Genomic DNA, 22,622 nt, shown 5'->3' with positions numbered 1-22,622 from the left:
AGCATGTGTGAGGCTCACGTCTAATGATTTGGCGCCCTCTAGTGACTGTATTTAAAATCGCTGTGAGGAAAAAAGATTCTGACATACCAGTAATTCCATACACGGTGGACTGAGCTTTCTAGAGTAAATGAAATGTTAAACAGACGAATGCAGTTTTCACCTTTCTATATTTATTGTTGAATACAGAGACTGCACATCAAATTGACCGTCAGAGAGAGTGCAGATTCCCAGATGGAGATGAAACTGGTAAGCCAACAATAAATGCACTCTATATATTTTAAATATAGGGGCTTTATTAACAGCAACCTTTAATACAAACAAATCTCTTCCACTGCAGCAAAACAAATAACTACTATGCAATCTAAGCCTTCAGTGCAGAGTGCGCCGACACTGTGATCAATACAGACAGAAGATTATGTTCTGTGCTTACAAAACCAATTGAAAAACGGCTCATTTAAAATGTAATAATCAACAATTCCACATTATATTCGATTATTGGAATTAACGTAGCCCAGAAATATTTGTCTTTGGAATAAATGAGAATTTTTTTCTGTAAATTTGCTTTAATAGTATCATAAATAGAATACAAGAATAGTTAATAACAGAAGTCCACAATACATACAAAACGTTTTTATTGTTACTTCAGACAACTTAGAAAAACACACAGACAACACATAAACAAGCTTGTCCTGCCTACAACGTATTTACACCATGCTCTATGTTTTCTGCAAATATTTACATTCAATATGTACATTAAGTGGAATTGAAAAACACTTGCCACGCTAAGATTTAAGAGCAATAACAATACCACTATTGATAGTAACGACAATATATACGTGTGTGTGCACATATATACACTGCGAAGTCTGAAATGACAGATAACAGAAGAACACATATATAAAAAAGTATAAACTGAGGTGTTACGTGTGGTTATCGTGTGTGTGTTGAACACAGTTCTGATACAGATTTGATGGATGAATGAATGCAGAGCAAACATGTGAAACAAACGAATCATTCATATAGTAACAGAACGTTGATTTCTCAGCGCAGAACTAGCTACCGATCAACATCTGCAATGAAATGCAAGTTAAAATCATAGCTTAACTATGTTTATTAACAACCCTTAGGGATTGAAATGAATGGAACATTTTAGCAAATAAATAAATAAATCCTGACCCTCATGTTGTTCCAAACTTGTTTCACTTTCAAGGAATACAAACGGAAATATTTGGAATAATATTCTGCTCGCTTCTATTAATGCGATTACGATTATAAAGGATCGTTCACTCAAACCTCACACTGGTCTGACAACGTGAGTGAACTATTTATATAAAATCGAGTAAAGCTTAAGATAATAGGACAGTAAAAATGCAAAATGGCATTTATGAAACTTATTCATGGAATTAATCATGTTGGACATTTCAAAATGGCAATGGAGCAAAGATGGCAGACTAAATTTGAAGTTGGATGATATTTTTATCCTCTATTTTTCATGCATATTTCTTCGTTTTATTAAAAGTCATGGCAGAAAAGTGGTCTCTACGAATGTGAAAACAACTGAGGTTTGACTCCCATGAAGGCACAAGATGCTCAGTCTGCCGGAGGGAGAACGTATGGAGCCAGATCAGTCACAAAAATAATACATTTACAATTTAAAATTCATACATGCACAGCACAATTCACATTTATTAAAGCCAATTGGTAAATTCAAATCAATTCATAAATACAACACACAATTTCTGAAAATTATAAATATTTTGAACAAATGAACTGGATTTGTGTATTTACGAATCGCGTTTTGAATTTACGAATTGGATTTGTGCATTTACAAAATGCGTTTTGAATTTACGAATTGGATTTGTGCGTTTACGAATCGCGTTTTGAATTTACGAATTGGATTTGTGTATTTACGAATCGCGTTTTGAATTTACGAATTGGATTTGTGCATTTACAAAATGCGTTTTGAATTTACGAATGGGATTTGTGCGTTTACAAATCACGTTTTGAATTTACGAATTGGATTTGTGTATTTACGAATCGCGTTTTGAATTTACGAATTGGATTTTTGTATATGGGAATTGTGTTTTGAATTTACCAATTGGATTTGTGTATTTACAAATCGCGTTTTGAATTTACAAATTGGATTTGTGTATTTACGAATCGTGTTTTGAATTTACAAATTGGATTTGTGTATTTACGAATCGTGTTTTGAATTTAAAAATTGGATTTGTGTATTTACGAATTGCCTTTTGAATATACTAATTGGATTTGTGTATTTACGAATCGCGTTTTGAATTTACGAATTGGATTTTTGTATATGGGAATTGTGTTTTGAATTAACCAATTGGATTTGTGTATTTACAAATCGCGTTTTGAATTTACCAATTGGATTTGTGTATTTACAAATCGCGTTTTGAATTTACAAATTGGATTTGTGTATTTACGAATCGTGTTTTGAATTTACAAATTGGATTTGTGTATTTACGAATCGTGTTTTGAATTTAAAAATTGGATTTGTGTATTTACGAATTGCCTTTTGAATATACTAATTGGATTTGTGTATTTACGAATCGCGTTTTGAATTTACAAATTGGATTTTTGTATATGGGAATTGTGTTTTGAATTAACAATTGGATTTGTGTATTTACAAATCGCGTTTTGAATTTACCAATTGGATTTGTGCATTTACGAATTGCCTTTTGAATATACCAATTGGATTTGTGTATTTACGAATTGTGTTTTGAATATACCAATTGGATTTGTGTATTTACGAATCGCGTTTTGAATTTACAAATTGGATTTTTGTATATGGGAATTGTGTTTTGAATTAACCAATTGGATTTGTGTATTTACGAATTGTGTTTTGAATTTAAAAATTGGATTTGTGTATTTACGAAATTGCCTTTTGAATATACCAATTGGATTTGTGTATTTACGATTCATGTTTTGAATTTACGAATTGGATTTTTGTAAATGGGAATTGTGTTTTAAATTTCCAAATTGGATTTGTGTATTTACGAATTGGGTTTTGAACTTACAGATTGAATTTTGTAAAAAATGTTGTGTTTGTGGATGTATGAATAATAATTTGTAAATGTATTATTTTTTAGACTGATCTTGTTCCATAGAACGAAGCCATTCAGACTTTCAAATATCATCTACATTAAAGCCAGCAAAAGAGGAAGAAAGAAAAAACAAACACGGTACAATCGGTACAATGTGCAGATAAATAAAAAGTTAGTGTTCTTTCGTTGTAGCTGCAACAGTATTTTCAAAAAGTACACAAGACAAGTGTGCATTCAGTCTCAAATCGTACCTTTTTTCCCTTTTACACACACTGAACACAAAATCAGCATCATATTAATTAAAGCATTGGTACTGTGACTGTAGCATATGGATATTTTCGATTAGCACCTCTTAACGTCCTTTATCTACATCTGCTGTTTCTCGACGACTGGGCTCTCAGCAGACGGACAGCAAAGGTGGACTCTGCCTCTGCTGGCTTTTCTTCAGCAGCTGTATTCGGTTGTGGCAGTAGAATTTAACTGCCCTCCAGTCGCGGTGGTTGGTGACCAGCAGAGGGCAGAGCTCCAGGCACCGCTCGCAGTCTGCTTTGGCGGGCACACGCAGCTCCATGATGTTTTGCACCAGGTGGGTCTCGACAGCTGCCCGCTCCGCTTCAGACCAAGGCCGCTTCAGTACACCACGTTTACCTGAGAGTGAGAGGAGAATGCGTGTTAATCATTAGTCCTGTACAAACACTACAGAGAGACTCGCTCCCATTCCCTCAGGCACACACATACAGGTTTGTTTTTGTGAATTGCAAGGACAATCCATAGGCATAGGGGTTTCTATACTGTACAGTGTTTTTTTTTTTTTTTTTTAATTGCCCAAAAACAGCCCTACTCCTTACAGGAAACTAGTTATACTTTCTAAAAACATTACATTTTATAATTTATTTGATAAATGGAGACATAGACAATGTCTACATAAATTACCTTTTCCTTGTAATACATATGTCATAGTGATGTTATTATACTGTCCTTATACATTCACCGGCCACTTTATTAGGTTCACCTTTCCAACTGCTCGTTCACGCAAATTTCTTATTAGCCAATCACATGGCAGCAACTCAGTGCATTTAGGCATGTAGACATGGTCAAGACGATCTGCTGCAGTTCAAACCGAGCATCATAATGGGAAAGAAAGGGGATTTAAGTGACTTTGAATGTAGCATAATTGTTGGTGCCAGACGGGCTAGTCTGAGTATTACAGAAACTGCTGATCTACTGGGATTTTCATGCACAACCATCTCTAGGGTTTACAGAGAATGGTCTGAAAAAGAGAAAATATTGGTCAAATAATGGCCGGACTAGTTCCAGCTGATAACTCAAATATCCACTCATTACAATCGAGGTATGCAGAAGAGCATCTTTGAACGCACAACCATCCAACCTTGAGGCAGATAGGCTACAGCAGCAAAAGACCAGCAGGTGCCACACCTGTCAGCTAAGAACAGAACATTTGCGCAGGGTAACCAAAATTGGACAATGGAAGATTGGGAAAACATTGCCTGGTCTGATGAGTCTCAATTTCTGCTGCAACATTCAGATGGTAGGGTCAGAATTTGGCTTCAACAGCAGAAAAGCATGGATCCATCCTGTCTTGTATCAATGGTTCAGGCTGGTGGTGGTGGTGCAATGGTGTGGAGGATATTTTCTTGGCACATTTTAGGCCCCTTAGTACCAATTGCGTATTGTGTTAACGCCACAGCCTACCCACAGTGTACCCATCTTCTGATGGCTACTTCCAGCAGGATAACGCACCACATCATAAAATGTGAATCATCTCAGACTGGTTTCTTGAACATGACAATGAGTTCATTGTACTCAAATGGCCTCCACAGTCACCAGTCCTCAATCCAATAGAGCACCTTTGGGATGTGGTGGAATGAGAAATTTGCATCATGGATGTGCAGCCGACAAATCTGCAGCAACTGTGTGATGCTATCATGTCAAAAAGGACCAAAATCTCTGAGGAATGTTTCCAGTACCTTGTTGAATCTATAACATGGAGGATTAAGGCAGTTCTGAAGGCAAAAGGGGGTCCAACCTGGTACAAGTAAGGTGCACCTAATAAAGTGGCTAATGAGTGTATATATATATATATCACAAAAGAAATGCACATACACATATCTACACGCTCACTCATTCACACTCTCACAGTCCCACACACACACACACACACACACACACATACTCTGACACACAGATTATTGAGCCATAGCTGTGTTTGAAGATGGCCTGGGTAAAAATCCAAATTTTGGTTCAAAACTAAATATGTAAATGTTACCGTCAAAACGTTCCTGCTTACATTTTAACAAAGCATTAATAATTGTATTGAGATAAACATCTCCTTCACACATCATCGTCATTGTATCCATTCTGCAGTGAACCCTAATTAAAGAATTACAGCTTTACATGATGGCGCATGCAATTTCCCATTAGTCATACATGTAAGAGATTTGGTTTTTGTGTTAATAAACCTAAACTTGTCTGATGTTGTTGATCCTTAAAATACAGCATACTGTACTGGAATGTATGACTGTATGAATATATGAATCCATGACTGCCAAATATCTATTTGTTACCATGACGTGCATTTGCAATTAGATTATCAAACGAGCCTCTTTAGTACAGCCATTATTTTTGATGCTAGATTTAATGTCTGAAAAACTAGCATTAAAAGTCTGTCCACCATGGTCAGACATGGTCACCATGGCTACAGGGAACAGCAACATTTCCAATCGTTCTCATTAAAGAAATATCTCTCATTATAAAAAGACGATGCGTTTACAGAAAACACACCCAAGAACAACATGTTGAACCCATAAATGTTGATTTGTTTTGTTTTGTGAGAGATGAATTTAACCTGCCATTTGTTTTTCCCTATTCTTAGTTAGTTTAGATGCACTCTCTCAGAAGATTTTTGCACTTTTCAGGCATAAATCTTTCACGTTTCTTTTAACGTGCAATTCATTAAGGAAGTTTAACTGACACATGAATCACACGTGTAAACATCAGTGTAGAGTGGAGCTGAGGTATACAAATGAGTACTGCCACACTGTGTAAGACATTCATACGATCAGACTCACCAGGCTTGGACTGTCCTGAGGACCTTTTGCGTCCCGTTGAGTGTGAGGAACTGCCGTTCATCTTCTTAGAGCGAGGGGATTTGCTGTTGCCTGTGGTTTTCTTCATCATAGTGGTGGCTGCAGGAGCTTCTGGTTTCTCTTTGCTCTGCTCAGCATCAGACTCGTCTGACAGCGAGTCTGCAGAGTTTCCTGACAACACTAAAAGAGGTGGGTGGGTAAGTAAAACTGATGTTTCCAATTCTCCTTACTTAGACCTGTCACATGCACAACACAACAAACTCACTCACCATCTAACTCCAGACAGATGTGATGTAAACTCATTCCTCGGAACAGGACGCCGTCTCTCTCTCCACATAGTACCACCCGACCAATCAGGCCCATCAACCCGGGGTCCTGGCCAATGGTTGCACAGCTTTGAGTCACGTGATACTCCTTCTCCAAGAAGCTTTCCAATCTCTTTATGGCAGCCCCGCGTTGGCTTTCCTCCTCGCCCTCACTTAGCATCAGCAGCTGTGTAAGTATTGCTACCTGCCTGCGAACACGTGTCTGCGTCAGTGCCCGCGGGTGCCGTGACCCACTGGACCGAGCTAGGCTGCGGAGTAAGTCTGTCCCGCGAAGAGGAGTGGCTGGCGAATGAAACGGCCGGGCGAACACATACGGGTTCTGTGGATCAATTCCCACACCTGCACGAGTCTGCAAAAGCATCTCCAGACAGGCTTCTGAATGCGGTGGGAGGATGAGGGGTTGTACACGGCCACGTTTCCCTTGGACTCCGACGCGAGGAAGATGGGGGAGGACCATTCGCTCGAAAGGTGAGAGTGAGGCCTCAAGTGGAGTTACAGCTGGTGGGGAAACTGGAGACCCAGGGATGACGTGTGTAATGCGGGCCTGGTACTCTGTGATGGTGAGTTTGGAGACTTCGCATTCACGCCGGCGGTTGTAAAGGATAAGAAGGGCCAGACTGGAGTGACAGAGGAGACGCCAGGCCTCAGCTGACTGTAGGGAGCGGGACAGAGAGATGAAGGCAGAGTGCTGCAGCCTCCGTAGGTACAACACCAGAGAGGACAGGGAGGAAAGAAGCGGGATCATGTGGGGACGACTTGAACTGTAAAAACAATGGAAAAAAGATGAGTTTGCTCTTATATATAATCAGATTAAGCGAATATTTGTATTTGGCATGCAGTCCAAGGTGAGGACTCCTAGCTTGGGATTTAACCTGATCCTAGAATACCTACCCTGTCAATATCGACGATGCTATTAATTGAGAAAGAAGAGTTGGGCCGGTCAAGGGATGCTAAAAAAACTGTTGACAGAGGTGAGTCAACTGTCCATACACCTCCTATCATGCCAATTAAGTTTATATGAAGGTTTTTATTTGGTGGTAATTGGTTAAATATAGTAAAGAACCTGCTCCTCTTAAACACTGTAATAAGACTGGTTGATAACAGTGCTTATTACATGTCTGGAATACTTGATTCTGATTGGTCAATCTCAACATTCTATGGCATAGGTCTCAAACTGGATTCCTGGAGGGCCGCAACTCTGCACAGTTTTGCTAAAACCCTAATCAAACAGTTGATCCAACAGATCACAGTTAATCCAACTAATCAAGGTGTTCAATACTACTAGAGACTGTTGGCCCTTTTCCACTGAGTGGTACGGTTCGGTGGCCGTTTCCACTGTCAAAAGGTACCTAAAAGTGAACCGTACAATACCACTTTTTGGACACCCTTTGCAAAGGGTATCTAGCTTGGCAAAAGGGTACCAAAAGGCGTAGCTAGGTGCGCAGCTGAATGCTATTGGTTTACAAAGAAACGTCACTCGCGCATACACAAGCAGAAGATTGAAAACAAAGAAACCGTCATTTTTAAATACACAGCTGAGACATTACATCGTTATAATATATACATGTAAACAAGCTCAAACAAACCTTGTCGTTGGCTTGATGTACAGCCATGAACCCAAGAAGAACAAAATCTGCCGTGTCCTGTTTTTGTTTTACGAGGCCGTCTAAAAGTGCAAGAGGTTTCACTTTCTCCAGGGAGCTCGCGATCCCTTGTGTGTACATCTATATTTGAAATAACGAACTTCTTGAGCTGATGATAATAACGTGCACATGACTGTTGAAGTGCTTCTGACATTCGATCCTTTCAGAAACAGACAAACGCAAGAGTGAAGCATGAAAAAACAAAAGGAGAAGCCCGAAAAACAAAGGAGTGAATGATTCTTTCACCAACCTAAAACATGAACAAACTGCCATGTTTAACTATTTTCATCAACTTTTGGACTATTCTGTCGTACACCACACCCACCAAAAAGGTACTCTTTAGGCAGTGGAAACACAAGCCTGATAATGGGGAACCATACCGTACCATACTGTACCAGTCAGTGGAAACGGGCCATATTAAGCAGGTGTGAGTTGGAGGTTGTTGGAGCTAAACTATGCAGAGCTACGGCCCTTTAGGAATTTGAGACCATTGTTCTAAGGTATGTTATTCCAAGATAACAACCACTGAACAACATAGGCTCATGCAGGTACTTTGAATCATATATAATTGTGAACGTATTCACTGACAATCGAGATGCTTGTCTGTCTCCGCATCGGTTTTTGGCTGTTTGGTGCCATCTTAAGACTAAATAAAACACGTTAGTGAATTCTTCATTCTGCCATTTTATTTATCATATTTGCCTTTAAATAAAGTATTAATAAACTATTACAGCTCAGAACAGTGAATAATTTGGAGTAAAATTGTAAAGTTTTAAGTGGTTCAGCTTTTTATCGATCTGCCAATAAGCCTGTCAGGCTTTATTCAGCAACTTGCCTGCACATACTTTATCCCTAACATATTGATGCCTGATGTACACAGCTCAATCACCTGAAAATGACTAACCTTAATAGATCGATCTTATCCTCGGCTCCGCTTTCTTCTTCTCTTCCTCCATTGTCTTCTCCCTCTTGTTTTGAAGTTTCCGACTCCTTCATCTGGTCCACGAACACTGGATCTGGCACGGTCTCTTTAGTCTTCTCAAATATCTCTACCTCCTCTTTCTCCTTTTTCATTTTTCGTCCTATTTTGGCAGAAGAACCAGGTGTAGGTGGGCTCCTCTTTAACACAGATACTGGAACGCCTCCTCTCCTAGGTGGAGTAGACGGAGCTGGGGCGGGACTTTTGCGATTAGGGCTAGTGAGAGCAGGGCTTCTTCTGACAGGAGACAAAGAAGAAGAGGGATGAGATCGTGGTGATCCCACTACCACACCTGGTGCTTGGGTGCACTGGGGATGTTTGCTGGTTGATGGGAGAGGTGACTGTGCAGAAGGAGGGGTACCAGAGGCCCTTGCCTGCTCCAGGACAATGTGCACATTCGGCAGGTGGGAGTGATGTTTTTCTACATGGCGTGGGAGACACCGGAAGTGACGGCCGCAGTAAATACAGCGTTGTTTTTGTGCCATGGTGCTTTGCCCACGACCCACTGACACACTGACACTTTTAGCCGTAACTCCTGCAGGCATCGGGCTCTTAAACACAGGTCTGGAGGGAGCAGTTGGCTGCAGCGGGGAGGTCGAGACAGAGTGTGGAAATGAAGCAGGATGGCTTGGGGGTTGCTGAGATGCTTTTCTCTTGGCTTGAGCAGCTGGAGACGAGAGGGGTTTGTGCTTTTTGCGGCGGTGAGGGGTTCGTGTACGGGTCTTTCCGTTGCCATTATCTGAGTCTGAATCGCTGGGCTCAGAGTGAGAGGAGGAAGGAGAGAGGGACCAGGAAGGGGTGAGGTATTTTGTCACAGTCAGAGAGAGTGGAACTGGGCTGGACTCTTCCTCCTGTAAGCAAGAAAAAAGACAAAGAGTAAATACTCCAGAAAATACTTAATTTAGGCATATAGGATCTGTGCTGAGAGAGTTGAGCCATGTAATGTGACAAATGAAGATGTTTACTAAAAAAGGAAATGGAAAAACATTACACACAAACAAATGACACCTCAAAACTGAAATCATCTTTAAAAGGGAAGAGATTTTAGACCAAATGAAATTTAAGGAAATATGAAAAAGCAGCCTAAAATAATGCCTACAGAATTAAGAGGCCAATAAAAAGAGGCAGGGCAACACAGTGGCTCAGTGGTTAACACTGTCGCCTCACAGCTTTGTGTCCCGACTGGATCAGTGGGCATTTATGTGTGGCGTTTGAATGTTCTCCCTGTGTTGGCGTGGGTTACCTCCAGTTGCTCCGGTTTCCCCCAATGTCCAAAGACATGCACTATAGGTAAATTGAACTAAATTGGCCGTATTGTATGTGTGTGAATAAGTGTGTTTGAATGTTTCCCAGTGCTGGGTTACAGCTGGAAGGGCATCTGCTGTGTAAAACGTATGCTGGATAAGTTGGTGGTTCATTCTGCTGTGGCAAACCCTACACTAAAGGGATTAAGCTAAAGGAAAATTAATGAATGAAAGGAGGCGGGGAAAGACATTACATTATGATGAAATATTTCAAATGCAAACTTCCTTCCTGTGAAATAACATGCACCAGAAAGTGGCAAGGATCAAGCCTTCATAATGACTTTATTGGTTGATTGATTCCAGGAAGAACATTTAAAATGAATTTAATTAAACAAGCATGCCTGAGATTACTGGATGCATCTGTGGGAGTTGTTAGTGTGCAGTGCCTGTGTTTACGCTTGTGGCACGTTTGCACTGATGGCCAGGGGCACAGCAATCATTTCAGGAGCGAGGAGGACAAGAAATTCAGCATGAGGTCTGAAAGTGACGGTTGCTTGGTAACTGGGCGTGTCATCAGTAAGTAAAAATGAAACATGTATACATTTACCTTTTTAACGTGGCTCTCCTGGTCCGAGCTACAATCAAAGCTACTGGGAGGCACAGTGCCATGAAAACCCTGAAAATGGAGGGTTACAGAAAATGTATTAATTAGAATAAATGTCAATCATCAGAGCGGGACAATAAAGCCACACAGTCAGACCTGCACACAAATAAATTAAATACCACACATGGAAAGTCATTTCGCAAATACATCTAAATTGGAAACAGTCAATAATTAGTATTTTATTAGTATCACAAATGGCACTGTTTCCACTGCCAAAAGGTCATAAAAAGCAAACCGTACCGTACCACTTTTTCGGTACCCTTTCGAAAGGGTACCTAGCACAACCAAAGCGTACCAAAAGGTGGAGCTAGACGCACAACTGAACACTATTGGTTTACAGAGATATGTCACTACCTTGTGAGAAGCCAGTAGAATGTAAACAAAAGAAGCGCCATTTTTAAAAACACAGCCGAGACATTACACCCAAACTCAAACAAACCATGTCATTGTCTTGATGAACAGCCACAAAGCCAAGAAGAAGAGCAGAATATATCGTGCCCCGTAGTTGTTTACAAGGCCGTCTAAAACGTAAGCAGTTTCGCTTTCTCGCATGTGTGCGTCTATATTTAAAAAAGGAACTTTATGAGCTGATGATAATAACGTGCGCGTGATTATTGAAGTGCTTCTGACATCCGATCCTTTCAGAAACTGACAAACGCGTGAGTGAAGCGTGAAAAAACAAAGGAGAAGCCGGTAAAATGATTCTTTCGGCAAATGAGCAAATGATTCTTTCGGCAACCTAAAACATGAACAAACTGCCATGTTTAACTATTATCATCAACTTTTGGACTATTATGAACTCAGAATGATGGAATTACTTTCTAACAGAGGTTACATGTGCTGGTGATTAAAGACACAGAGAAGAGGTTTGCACTGACTGGGCTATATGTTGTGTGTCGTTTTTGAACCCAAATAAGGACTAAATGTCTGTTGTGTGTAGTTTTCTGTAATTTGTAACATGTCGGAGACTATAAGGATCTGTATGGGTTCATATATGTTGCATTTATTTATTTAATATAAGTGCAGACGTTACAGTAGGCTATTTCGCATATTATTGATCTGTAGTTATAATCAAATCCTGTTCATAGAATATAGTAATGAACAGTATTTATGTGTATAAAGGACGTCTCATATGATATGTGAGTGACCAGCTTTAATTTGACATTTCCTAGACTGAGAATGACGTCAACTAAAACTTTCTGTCGTACAACACGCCCACCAAAAAGGTACCATTGGTACCCTTTTGGCAGTGGAAAGGCAAGCCTTATAAAGGTGACTCGGATCGTACCACTCAGTGGAAACGGGCCATAAGTGCAAAAAGGGGTCGAGCTTAATGAGGTTATTGTCATGGTTAAACTTACCAAAGCGTTTTCTCCCCACTCAGTCAAACTATAATCCACAGTGATCTCCTCCCCTTTAGTGATGTCACGGATGGCGATGACGATCAGTCGCACTTGATTTCCACAGTGCACTTCACGAATGCGGCAGTTTGGTGGTGGGGGGTACGAGACAGACCCTCTCCCTCCACTGGAGCCCTCCTCGCTCAGACTGCAAAAGAGAAGACTAGATCAGATACAGCAAACTGATACAGATAACCACATCACAGCAGGGAAATCTTGCATGGTTTCATTCTAATGCATGTCCTGTGCTGCAGTCATCCTGTCTTAGCGCTCACACCTTACTTCATTACCATTAATAATACATCCTCACGAGTGGCGAATACGAATGTGAACACACTGTATCACTACAAACGGGATTTCAAACCTGAATCACAAACAGGTTGTTTACAGTCAGCTGCTGCCACTTTGAGTATGCTAACTTATACTACTTTGATGAACCATGCATACTTAAATATTTATCTGAAGATTACCCATCAGCGCTGAAGCCCAAGTAAGCCTGGCATGCATTCCCAAACAGGACCAACATTTTACATAAATATAGAACACACAGTTGCTCCACACACCAGTCATTTTGTTAAATATATAAATAAAACATATATTTCTGGCCACACGATGGCTCAGCGGTTAGCACTGTCGTCTCACAGCAAGAAGGTCACTGGTTTGATCCCCGGCTGGGTCAGTTGGCTTCTCTGTGTGGACTTTGAATGTTCAGCCCAGTGTTCGTTTGGCTTTCGGGTGCTCCAGTTTCCCCCACAGTCCAAACACATGCACTATAGTTGAATTGAACTAAATTGGCCGTAGTGTATGTGTGTGAATGAGTGTGTTTAAATGTTTCCCAGTACTGGGTTGCAGCTGGAAGGGCATCTGCTGTGTAAAACATATGCTGGATAAGTTGGCGGTTCATTCCACTGTAGTGACCCCAGATTAATAAAGAGACTAAGCTGAACGAAAATGAAATAAACATATATTTCGGTCCTCGCTTATGATTAAATATAGCGACAAACAGACAAAAAGACACATGCTACAAGCTCAGATATGCAGTGTGATAAACACACACACACACACAGATATCTTTGTAGGGATCTGTTGTTTCTATACTGACCTAATCATATTTGCTATCCACTAAACCTAACAACCCTTTATATTGCGAGATTTTCAGTAAAACATTCTTTGCTTTACTTCTTTGTTATTAAATGATCAGGTTTTAGTGTCCTTGTGGCGACATTTGGTCCTTTAAATACAAGTTCACACACACACATTCTCTCACTAGCCCAAAGATAATAAACACGTTGCAATAAACAGCCACAGACACACACAGCTTGCATTCCAGTAATCCCCCACCTTCATGTACACACAAGAGGATCTCTCAACAACACAACAAACACAATTACTCGCTATCTTCTCCTAGCATGCGCGCACACACACATATATATACACACACACACATACACACACACACACTCACAGATGTGCAGTATCTCTATTCAGACCACACACACACGCACTCAGTCACTCACCAAAGCTGAGCAGATTGTGTTTCATAGTATGGTCCATCAGCAGCAGGAACTTTGTGTTTGTCCTCATGACCATCACCTGAAACACATTTAACAGTGTCACATAGATATTTACATACTCATGCTGTTGCTAAAACGTATTTAGCGTGCTCCAACATCATATGTCATGATGTTAGCTTGGGTGAGATATGATACAGTGATCAAGCCATAGAAAACACACATTCCTACTTTGACTACAGTATTATGATCATGATATCTTCAACTAAATTAAAGCATTCTGGGAAATTAAGTGTTCTTTCAACTTGGCCCATCATTTTTTATTGCTTCTTTAATTTTAGTAACCATTTTGGTTTGATTTTTATCATTTAGTTTAAATATTATTCAAAATTAGCTCAAAATTCATCCTGTGCAAACCATTTAAGAACTGGATATTGTGTTACCATGGAAACAGCATGTTTAGCAGACTCATCCCCCATGTTAAGCAGACTCCTCCCCTGACGCACACCTCTCAAAAAATGTAACTACACGCACCATCGCACCAACGTGTAGTGCAAGCTCTGTAATTGGTCGGCTTGGTAGCGCTGATGAGAGTGGGCGGGACCAAGAGCCGCGCGAGCCCGATGGAGCGATTGTTTACAGGTGTGGAGTGCTGTGAAGCAGCTCCGGATGGAAAGTTTTGTTTTGTGTTTACCTCATGGTTAAAGTTGTTGCATGTCCGTCAGTTCCTGCCTCAAAATGAGCAAGTTTGAACCACTTTTACATTAAGGTAGTGTTCAGAAAAAACAAAACACCAGCGAAGAAACTCGACACAGGAGCGTAAACACCTTACTGCCAACAAGCGTTTCTGAAGTGTTATTGCAGAGCAACAGAAACAGCGCGCAGAAGTATAAATGCACAGATAGGCGCGTTGCATGCGCCGTGGGTCACGCCGATCACTTGACGCAGAAGTGTAAACCAGGCTTTACATTTCTAGTTTGGTCTCTTTATTGTTGCCATTTGAACACCACTTTAGAGTTTGTCTCCTGGTTCCTGATTCAGTTTTTTAAGGCAAATTTATAAGCCCTCTTAAGATTTTTTCCCAATTTGCAACAGAACAAACCACTGTTGTCCAGTGACATGATTAATTAACCTATCTTGCCCAGTTAAACTAATTAACTAAGCATTTAACCTAAGTAGTTAAGCCTTTAAATAGCAGTTTAAGATAAATGCTAGTACCTCTCGTACAAACATGTACAGTCATCATGGCAAAGACAAAAGGAATTAGATGTTAGAAATTAATTATTAAAACTATTTTGTTTAGTGATGGTGAAATGAAGCTTTCTGAACCAGTGGACCGTTTGACTCAATTGTATTGGAAAAAGGTTTCCAATTTAGAGCTCGATGAGGACCTCTGCTGGTAAAGTGTGGGCAAAAATATCAAATGTTTACAACTGACCAACTCATTCATCTAGTAATAGAATAGTAATATAAACAAATTACTCAATTACTGTAGATTTTTACATGTAAGGTAAGTTACATTACAGCACTGATGACTGTAGTAAAATCAAAGGTATTTAAAAGTGTTAACATTTATCGTATTTCAACTGGTCCTACACCCACCCACCCGTTCCAAGCGGGATTGAACCGGCGATTCCTGCATGGGAGGCTGGTTTATACTTCTGCGCCAAGTGATCGGCGTGACATACGGCGCCTGCCTTACATTTATACTTCTGCACACTGTTTGTGTTGCTCTGCAATAACACTACCAAAACACTAGCTGGCAGGTGAAGTTTTTCCTCTGAGTAGAGTTTCTTCATGGGTGTTTTGCTTTTTAACGCTACCATAAATGTACAAATAGCTAAAACAAATAGTGCAACAGCTTTAATCATAAGGTAAACACAAAACAAAGCTTTCCACCTGGGGTCCGTTCTTTGTACGTGGATTACTCAGTTAGCTGGATTTGGTTATTGACAAATTGACACGATCCAGGATCGTTTCATTCTTCAAAACTCATCTGAGAGTTGTTGTCATAGCAACATTTCTGGTAGCTCAAACCTGCTCGGGAGCAGGCTCATTTCATATAAACAGGATTAGATCGGCTCATTTCAAGCAAAGCTAATACAGAAAGTATGTACGATATGCTGATATTTACTTACAGTAGTAACCTATAGGTTATATACACCTGGAAAAAAGTAAAACAGTTTAAAAAAAAAGTTTATATACACACATTTACAATTTATAATAAATAATAATATTTGTTCATATACATACAAGTTTAAAAATTATCTATAAATAAAACTAATAATTTAAAATAAATGGGATCAAAGAGAACATTTATTAATATGGATTTTTTAGATACAAATGCATACTTTTTAAAAGGTACTGATCCAGCTTTAGTACAATTTCTGTAGGATAATAGACATGCACAATATTCAACAGTTTTTTGTTTGTTTGTTTTTTATAAATGAATAATAATGTATGCAGTCATGCACGTTTTGACAGCTAATATGCCCGTGATTTGATGCTTTGCAAAAGTTGCAGACACCTTTACCGATTTCAAAATGCTTTTTTTGATGCAAAATTTATTTAAATTCCTTACGCAGATTTAGATAGATTTTAGACTAAAATAGACCTAGGCTACTATAGTAAAGAAAATCCGATCTAAAATGTAAAACTAAATAAATAGCTAAACATTCTTGACACATGAAAGTGTAAAGCCTGCAGCTCACAACACAGGTGCAAAGATATTGCGTATCATATTTAACAAAACGTTTACTATGCATTTTATGTAATTTTGCTCACATGGATGATTGAATATTAATCAGATGATGTCATTACGCTGCTGTGCCGTCAGCCATTGCATTTTTGATTATGATTTTGAGGGTCCATAGATCTGTCCTTCACAACACACGCAGAGATCTCAGATCAGTTCATCCAGACATTTTAATCCGATTCGTGAACTTGTTTGAAGAACCAAATTAGCCAGAGATCAGTTATCAAGTTATCAAAAGTGCCAAATCATCTTAGATCATTTAAATGAGGCACGAAGAACTGGAGCTCCTTCGCGGGACTCGACACTTGTAAACACTCACTCCAATGGGTTCGCGTGGATCTTGGTCCCAGTCACACTTGTCAGTGCTACCAAGCCGACCAATCACACAGCTTGCGCTTTGTGTTGTCGCGATATGTAGTTAAATTTTTTGAGAGGTGCGCGTCAGCCATGGTGAGGGCTATGCGACCGTGCGAAGACTGCGCCAGAGTGTATGTGTGCGCTTGACACAGAAGTATAAATCAGCCTTAAGGAGGAGGCTATGGGAGTGAGGCTTTTTGCGCTGCACTCGCCAGCTGGCCTCCATTACACAATATACGATAATATGCAGTGGCCTTTTAAAAAAAAAATTGTAAATAACACACTAATATACTTTAGTATGGTTCAAAATTGTTTTACTATAAATTACTATTGTATTCTAATTGAATTACTGGTGTGCGGGACCGGTGCAGTGATTTGAAACGTGTGTAATCGACGCCTAATCTCTTACTATACACTTTACTAACCCACAAGCGTTTAAACCTTTTAATTAAAATTCAAAGCAGTCACGTGAGTATAAGTGAAGATGAAGCTTCGGCATCGCTGATCACGTGATTATGGCAAAACCAATCAAGCTCCTGTTACACTGCGGGATGTGTCATTATGATACATGCTTTAAAGCCTCGTTGCACAACATCACATCACTAATTATGTTTAGATATGCGTTGAAAATAATCTTCTCATAATTAAACATCAAATATTTGAAAACAAATTACAAGAGGGCTAATAATGTCTTCAACTGTATAAGTTAAAGTAACAAATGAACAGTAAACACACACTTTACCTTTCTCTGGTCCATAGCTGTTCTCAGACATGCTCTCCTCCTCATCCTCTGCGGCGAAGACTCTGTCGCACACCTTCACCGGTGTCCCTTTCCTCTTCCTTCCACAGCCACGTCTGCAAAACACACACATCTTCACATTTAACAGACAGCCTTACCAACTTAATCAGCACCAAAACATAAATCACAATTGTCAATCAATACCAGGGACTCGTCAGTGGATCAATGGAAATCAGCACAAATCGCATTAAATCTTACTTCTGGAGTGAAACATAAAACCCGTTTAATTAAGGCTCGTTTAAAGTAGCTGTGCCTCAAACAATACTGCATATACAGTCATTCTGCAGCAACTTGACTAAAGGAAGCCTGTCAACTGATCTGAACTGCGATGCGTCAAGCACATCAGAAATATAATGTAATGCTCATTCTAGCAAACGCCACTAATTAATCCACTGTGAATTCATCGTCTCCTTCATGAAGATGAATCAAGTTTGGCGGAATCTGTATATATAAACAGAACACTGATCTGGAGCCAGTTCTACTCCAAATCTATAATCCTTAAAAGCTTCAACAGAGAGTAACTGACCAGATTAGAGTGTGTGAGCTGCCGTTAATAGAGCTGTGTATGAAAGCCAGAGCTCCGTTTTCCACAGATGCAACTGTGAATGCTTAATTAGAGCAATGTAGAGATGTGCAGTCTCTTGGTTACAGATGTGTTCAGTGTGTGTGTGTGTGTGTGTGCATGTGCCTGACGTATTCACTGAGCTGTGATAAGACTCAGTCTTGCCGACTGGATATTGATCTGGCCGACCCTCCATCTGGACCCAAGAGCATATGTGCGTGTGCGTGTGTGTGTGTGTGTGTGTGTGTTTGCGTGCATGCAGGCAGACGGATTCATGTGTTCATCCCTCAATCCACCATTTCAGGTCAGCTTTACATATAGATGATCACACATGTCTATGGAAATTAATCAAAGTAGGGCAGAAATGAACTGATGTTAATGAAACGGGGATAGTACTGACTATGCAGTGGTCTGTAGTGATTTCAACACAATCAAATTTTCACAATCTTTCCAAATTACTTCAAAACAAACATAAAAGGGTTAACAATTAGATGTGACCTAGAATTGTGAGACAGCAGTGTATGTTTGAGACTTTATTTATACCACTTCCAGCCTTGTTTTAATGTGTGTACAATTGTCTATGGTGACATGAACACTGAGGATTCAGAAATAATATTTGTAATGTTTTTTACATGATAAATTGCGGTTTTAAAAACATGACAGAAGAAAAAGACTCAGCTGCAGCATGTGAAAGAATATACTGTTCATAATTTGAAGAGGACATTTCCAGAATGTTCAAGTTAAGTTGATTTATTTGCAAGCAAAGTCACAGCAGCACGAGACTTCATCTTATTTAAACAAAAGTGTGAAAACCAGATACACAAGCTCACGCTGAGTAGTTTTATTGTCATCTTTTGTCTTCTGTGTACCAAAGTTCAAGTGTGACTTGCTCTAACCTATGAATTTGCATAATTAAGGGCATTTGGCCAGTAAAGCACCGGTTCTCAACCTTATAGTCTATACCTTATAGTATAGTCTATACTCAATACACAAATGCCCTCTTAAGTACTGGTGCACCTAAACTAAAATATGTGATTGATAAAACAGGTCAGTTTATTGATATTTGGTATTTTTATTTTTAGTGATTATAATTTTTAATTAACTTGAATTAAACTTTTGTTTAATTTTCTTTTAATGAAAAATTCCACACTCGTCATGTTCTCATGGGTTTCCTCCAGGTGCTCAGGTTTCCCCCACCACCTATATGTGGTATAGGTGAATTGAATAAACTAAATTGGCCGTAGTGTATGAGTGTGTATGGATGTTTCCCAGTACTGGGTTGCAGCTGGAAGGGAATTCGCTGTGTAAAACATAAGCTGGATAAGTTGTCGGTTCATTCCACTGTGGCGACCCGATGAATAAAGCAACTAATCTGAACGAAAATTAATGAATGAATGAAAAATTCCACAAAGTTTTTTTTTTTTTTGCATTGATGGTTCCACATAAACCTTTGAATGAACAAGGCTTTAAATACTTTTTTCTTAATGTGAAGAACCCTTTAGTGATCTGAAGAACCCTTTTTGCTATAGAGCACATTTTGTGACATTACAATGTACTTAGGATGTTAAAGGTTCTTCATGGAACCATTAATGCTATTAAAAGGGACACTTTGTTTGACCATTTTTGAATCAATTCAGCTGATCTCTGGGGCTGGTGAGGGCAGGTTAATATTGCTAAGAATGAATGATTAAATCTGAAACATCTATTCTACAGATTAAAGTCTTTTAGTCTTATACAAAAGTCCTCTGTGATTGGCGCCATCTTGTGACTAAATAACATGCTTTGCATAGGGCTGATGGCTGTCTGGCTTCTTTCAATGATAACAACCACCTGGATGTACTTTATTCCTTACTTATAAACGACCCATTTATATTTATATATATATATATATATTTATACACATACATACATACACACATAACTACATTTTTCTTATATTTTTACCTTCTTGAATATAGAAGGGATGAAGAATATTGGATTTATTCAGATAATTTCAAACTCCTTTAGGCTAAGCTTTTAAATACTATGTTTGTGTGTTTTTGATAACTGTTGTTTTATAGGTTAATTTGAGTTTTTTATTTCTCATAAGTGTTAGCTTCTCAAAAAAAATGTAAATCAGACCATGAGCCCAATTGATGCTTTGTTGTAGAAGTAACATTTCCCTTCAATTTGTATTAGTGTAATAAAAGCAGCCCTTGAATAAGCCGCCAGGAATAGGGCGGCATGATATTGGAAAAATCTGATATTTTATTTTTCCGCGATAAGTGTTGCGATTATGAATACAGTTCCAGAAGATGGTTTGAATAGCTGTATTTGACGGTTTTCTGGGGAGTCGAAAAGTATTCGGGTACAGAAATTGAACAATCAAAATGCAAAAAAAATGCTTTTCTTACTTTGTTTTGTCTCGTTTTTAGTCTAAATAGAAAAATAATTCTTTTTTTGCTTGTTTTAAGGATTTATCTGCCAGTGGGGTAAGTAAAATAATATTGTTTTCACTTTGAAATGTAGATATTTGGCCTTGAAACAAGACAGAAGTTCTAAGCAAGAATTTTTTGGGGGGTATAAATCATTTAAATTCCATATAAATACTGTGATTAAACACAATTCTGTAGCTCCAGGTCATCTATAGTTCAGACTGGACATTGCATATCTTTGTGATGTCACAATTGCGGATGCGCACATTGCTGAAACAATATCAATGCTGAAACAATATATTGTGCAGAGGATGCAGGGGAGCAATATCGTAAAGAAAAATAATCAATAGAGCATATACTTAATTAAGCTCTGTATGATCATTTTGACCAGTCAAACAAGACTAAATATTTTATGGCAAGACTTATTATTTGTGTATTTTACTTTCGTTTTTATAGTTAAAAGTTTACATGTTACATGGTTGGGCATTAGGACCTGTGGGATGCTGTTATTCAGCAGACGCAGTAGTGCTACACAAGTGACTTAAGGCTGATTTATACTTCTGCATCAAGCGCACGTGTATGGTCCATCACAGCCTTCACGTGGTCGTATAGCCCTCGCCGGGGCTGACGATCACCTAACAAAAAATGTAACGACACGTAGCGCAAGCTCTGTGATTGGTCGGCTTGGTATCGCTGACGAGTGTGGGCGGGATCGAGAGCCGCGCGAACCGGTTGAAGTGAGTGTTTACAAGTGTCGAGTCCTGTGAAATAGCTCTAGATGGAAACTGTTGTTATGTTTGTTTACCTTTTGATTAAAGTTGTTGCACGTCCGCAGGTTCTTGCCTCAGAATGAGCCAGTTTTAGCTACTTGTTCATTAAGGTAGCGTTCAGAAAAAACAACATCAGCGAAGAAACTCGACACAGAGGAACATGCAAATCTCACTGCCACCTAGCGTTTCTGAAGTGTTATTGCAGAAGTATAAATGCATGGCAACGTGCAAGCCATGCGCCGTGGGTCACGCCGATCATGCGATGCAGAAGTATAAATCAGGCTTAACACAAGTCTTACTGAGGGATATTGCACACCGAGTTATTCTGTACTCGCATTCGCAGTTCAAAATCCTAAATAATTCATTCAAATAAAATCACAGGTAAAAATTCCACTCAGACTGTTCAGCTTATTAAGTCATGGGAAACACAGAATAAAAACTGATTATGATTGAAGTTTTATTCTGTGGTAATGATATGTACTGAAACAACACAAGTGACGTGGGTAGGTCATGTGATAATGACTAATAGCGGATGAAGTCTGTTTGAATCCCCTTCACACTACTGATTTTCATACTATTTAGTGGTCGTGAAGTAAATTCAAATGTAGTACCTACAATGAGCAGTGTGTGATTTCGAACACAGCTCAAGTCACCGTTTATCGGTGGACATACTCCTGTGCAGCCTGTCAGTAAATCTGATTACACACACACACACACACACACACACACACACACACACACACACACACACACACACACACTTGTGTAACTCATTCTCCAAGTCAATACACTGCAAAACGGACATGCTTTTAATCCCTCCTCATTCCACAAGCCAAAATCTGTTTCCCTTTCGTTCATTTGTGTATCTCGACTCTGTTTATCTCTCTTTTTTCCCTCTTTCCCTCACGTACACACTCACACGAAATCCCATTCCAGTCAAAACAACACACAAACAAGAACTGCACATGTGCAAGCAGAAAGACACACATGTGCACAAGAACACATAAACACACACCTCTCCTTTTA

General features: G+C 39.3%; 1 protein-coding gene across 1 annotated transcript in view; it reads right to left on the bottom strand.

Moving 5' to 3' along the window:
• Positions 1-275: 275 nt before the first annotated feature.
• The window catches only part of si:dkey-117m1.4 (uncharacterized), a 35,437-nt gene continuing 13,090 nt past the window's right edge, over positions 276-22,622 (bottom strand). Inside the window, exons 2-9 of the mRNA XM_056457301.1 lie at positions 17,794-17,906; positions 13,946-14,021; positions 12,390-12,576; positions 10,972-11,040; positions 9,046-9,971; positions 6,442-7,259; positions 6,155-6,352; positions 276-3,713 (exon numbers count right to left, since the gene is read on the bottom strand). Of these exons, the coding sequence (XP_056313276.1) occupies positions 3,463-3,713; positions 6,155-6,352; positions 6,442-7,259; positions 9,046-9,971; positions 10,972-11,040; positions 12,390-12,576; positions 13,946-14,021; positions 17,794-17,906 (2,638 nt within the window). The 3' untranslated portion in view covers positions 276-3,462. The remainder of the gene's footprint in view (positions 3,714-6,154; positions 6,353-6,441; positions 7,260-9,045; positions 9,972-10,971; positions 11,041-12,389; positions 12,577-13,945; positions 14,022-17,793; positions 17,907-22,622) is intronic.

Source organism: Danio aesculapii, chromosome 1 (assembly GCF_903798145.1).
Source record: "Danio aesculapii chromosome 1, fDanAes4.1, whole genome shotgun sequence".
In the NCBI taxonomy this organism is placed as follows: Eukaryota; Metazoa; Chordata; class Actinopteri; order Cypriniformes; family Danionidae; genus Danio; species Danio aesculapii.
Note: the sequence above shows the minus strand (reverse complement) of the source record. Positions and strands in the feature narration are given on the sequence as shown.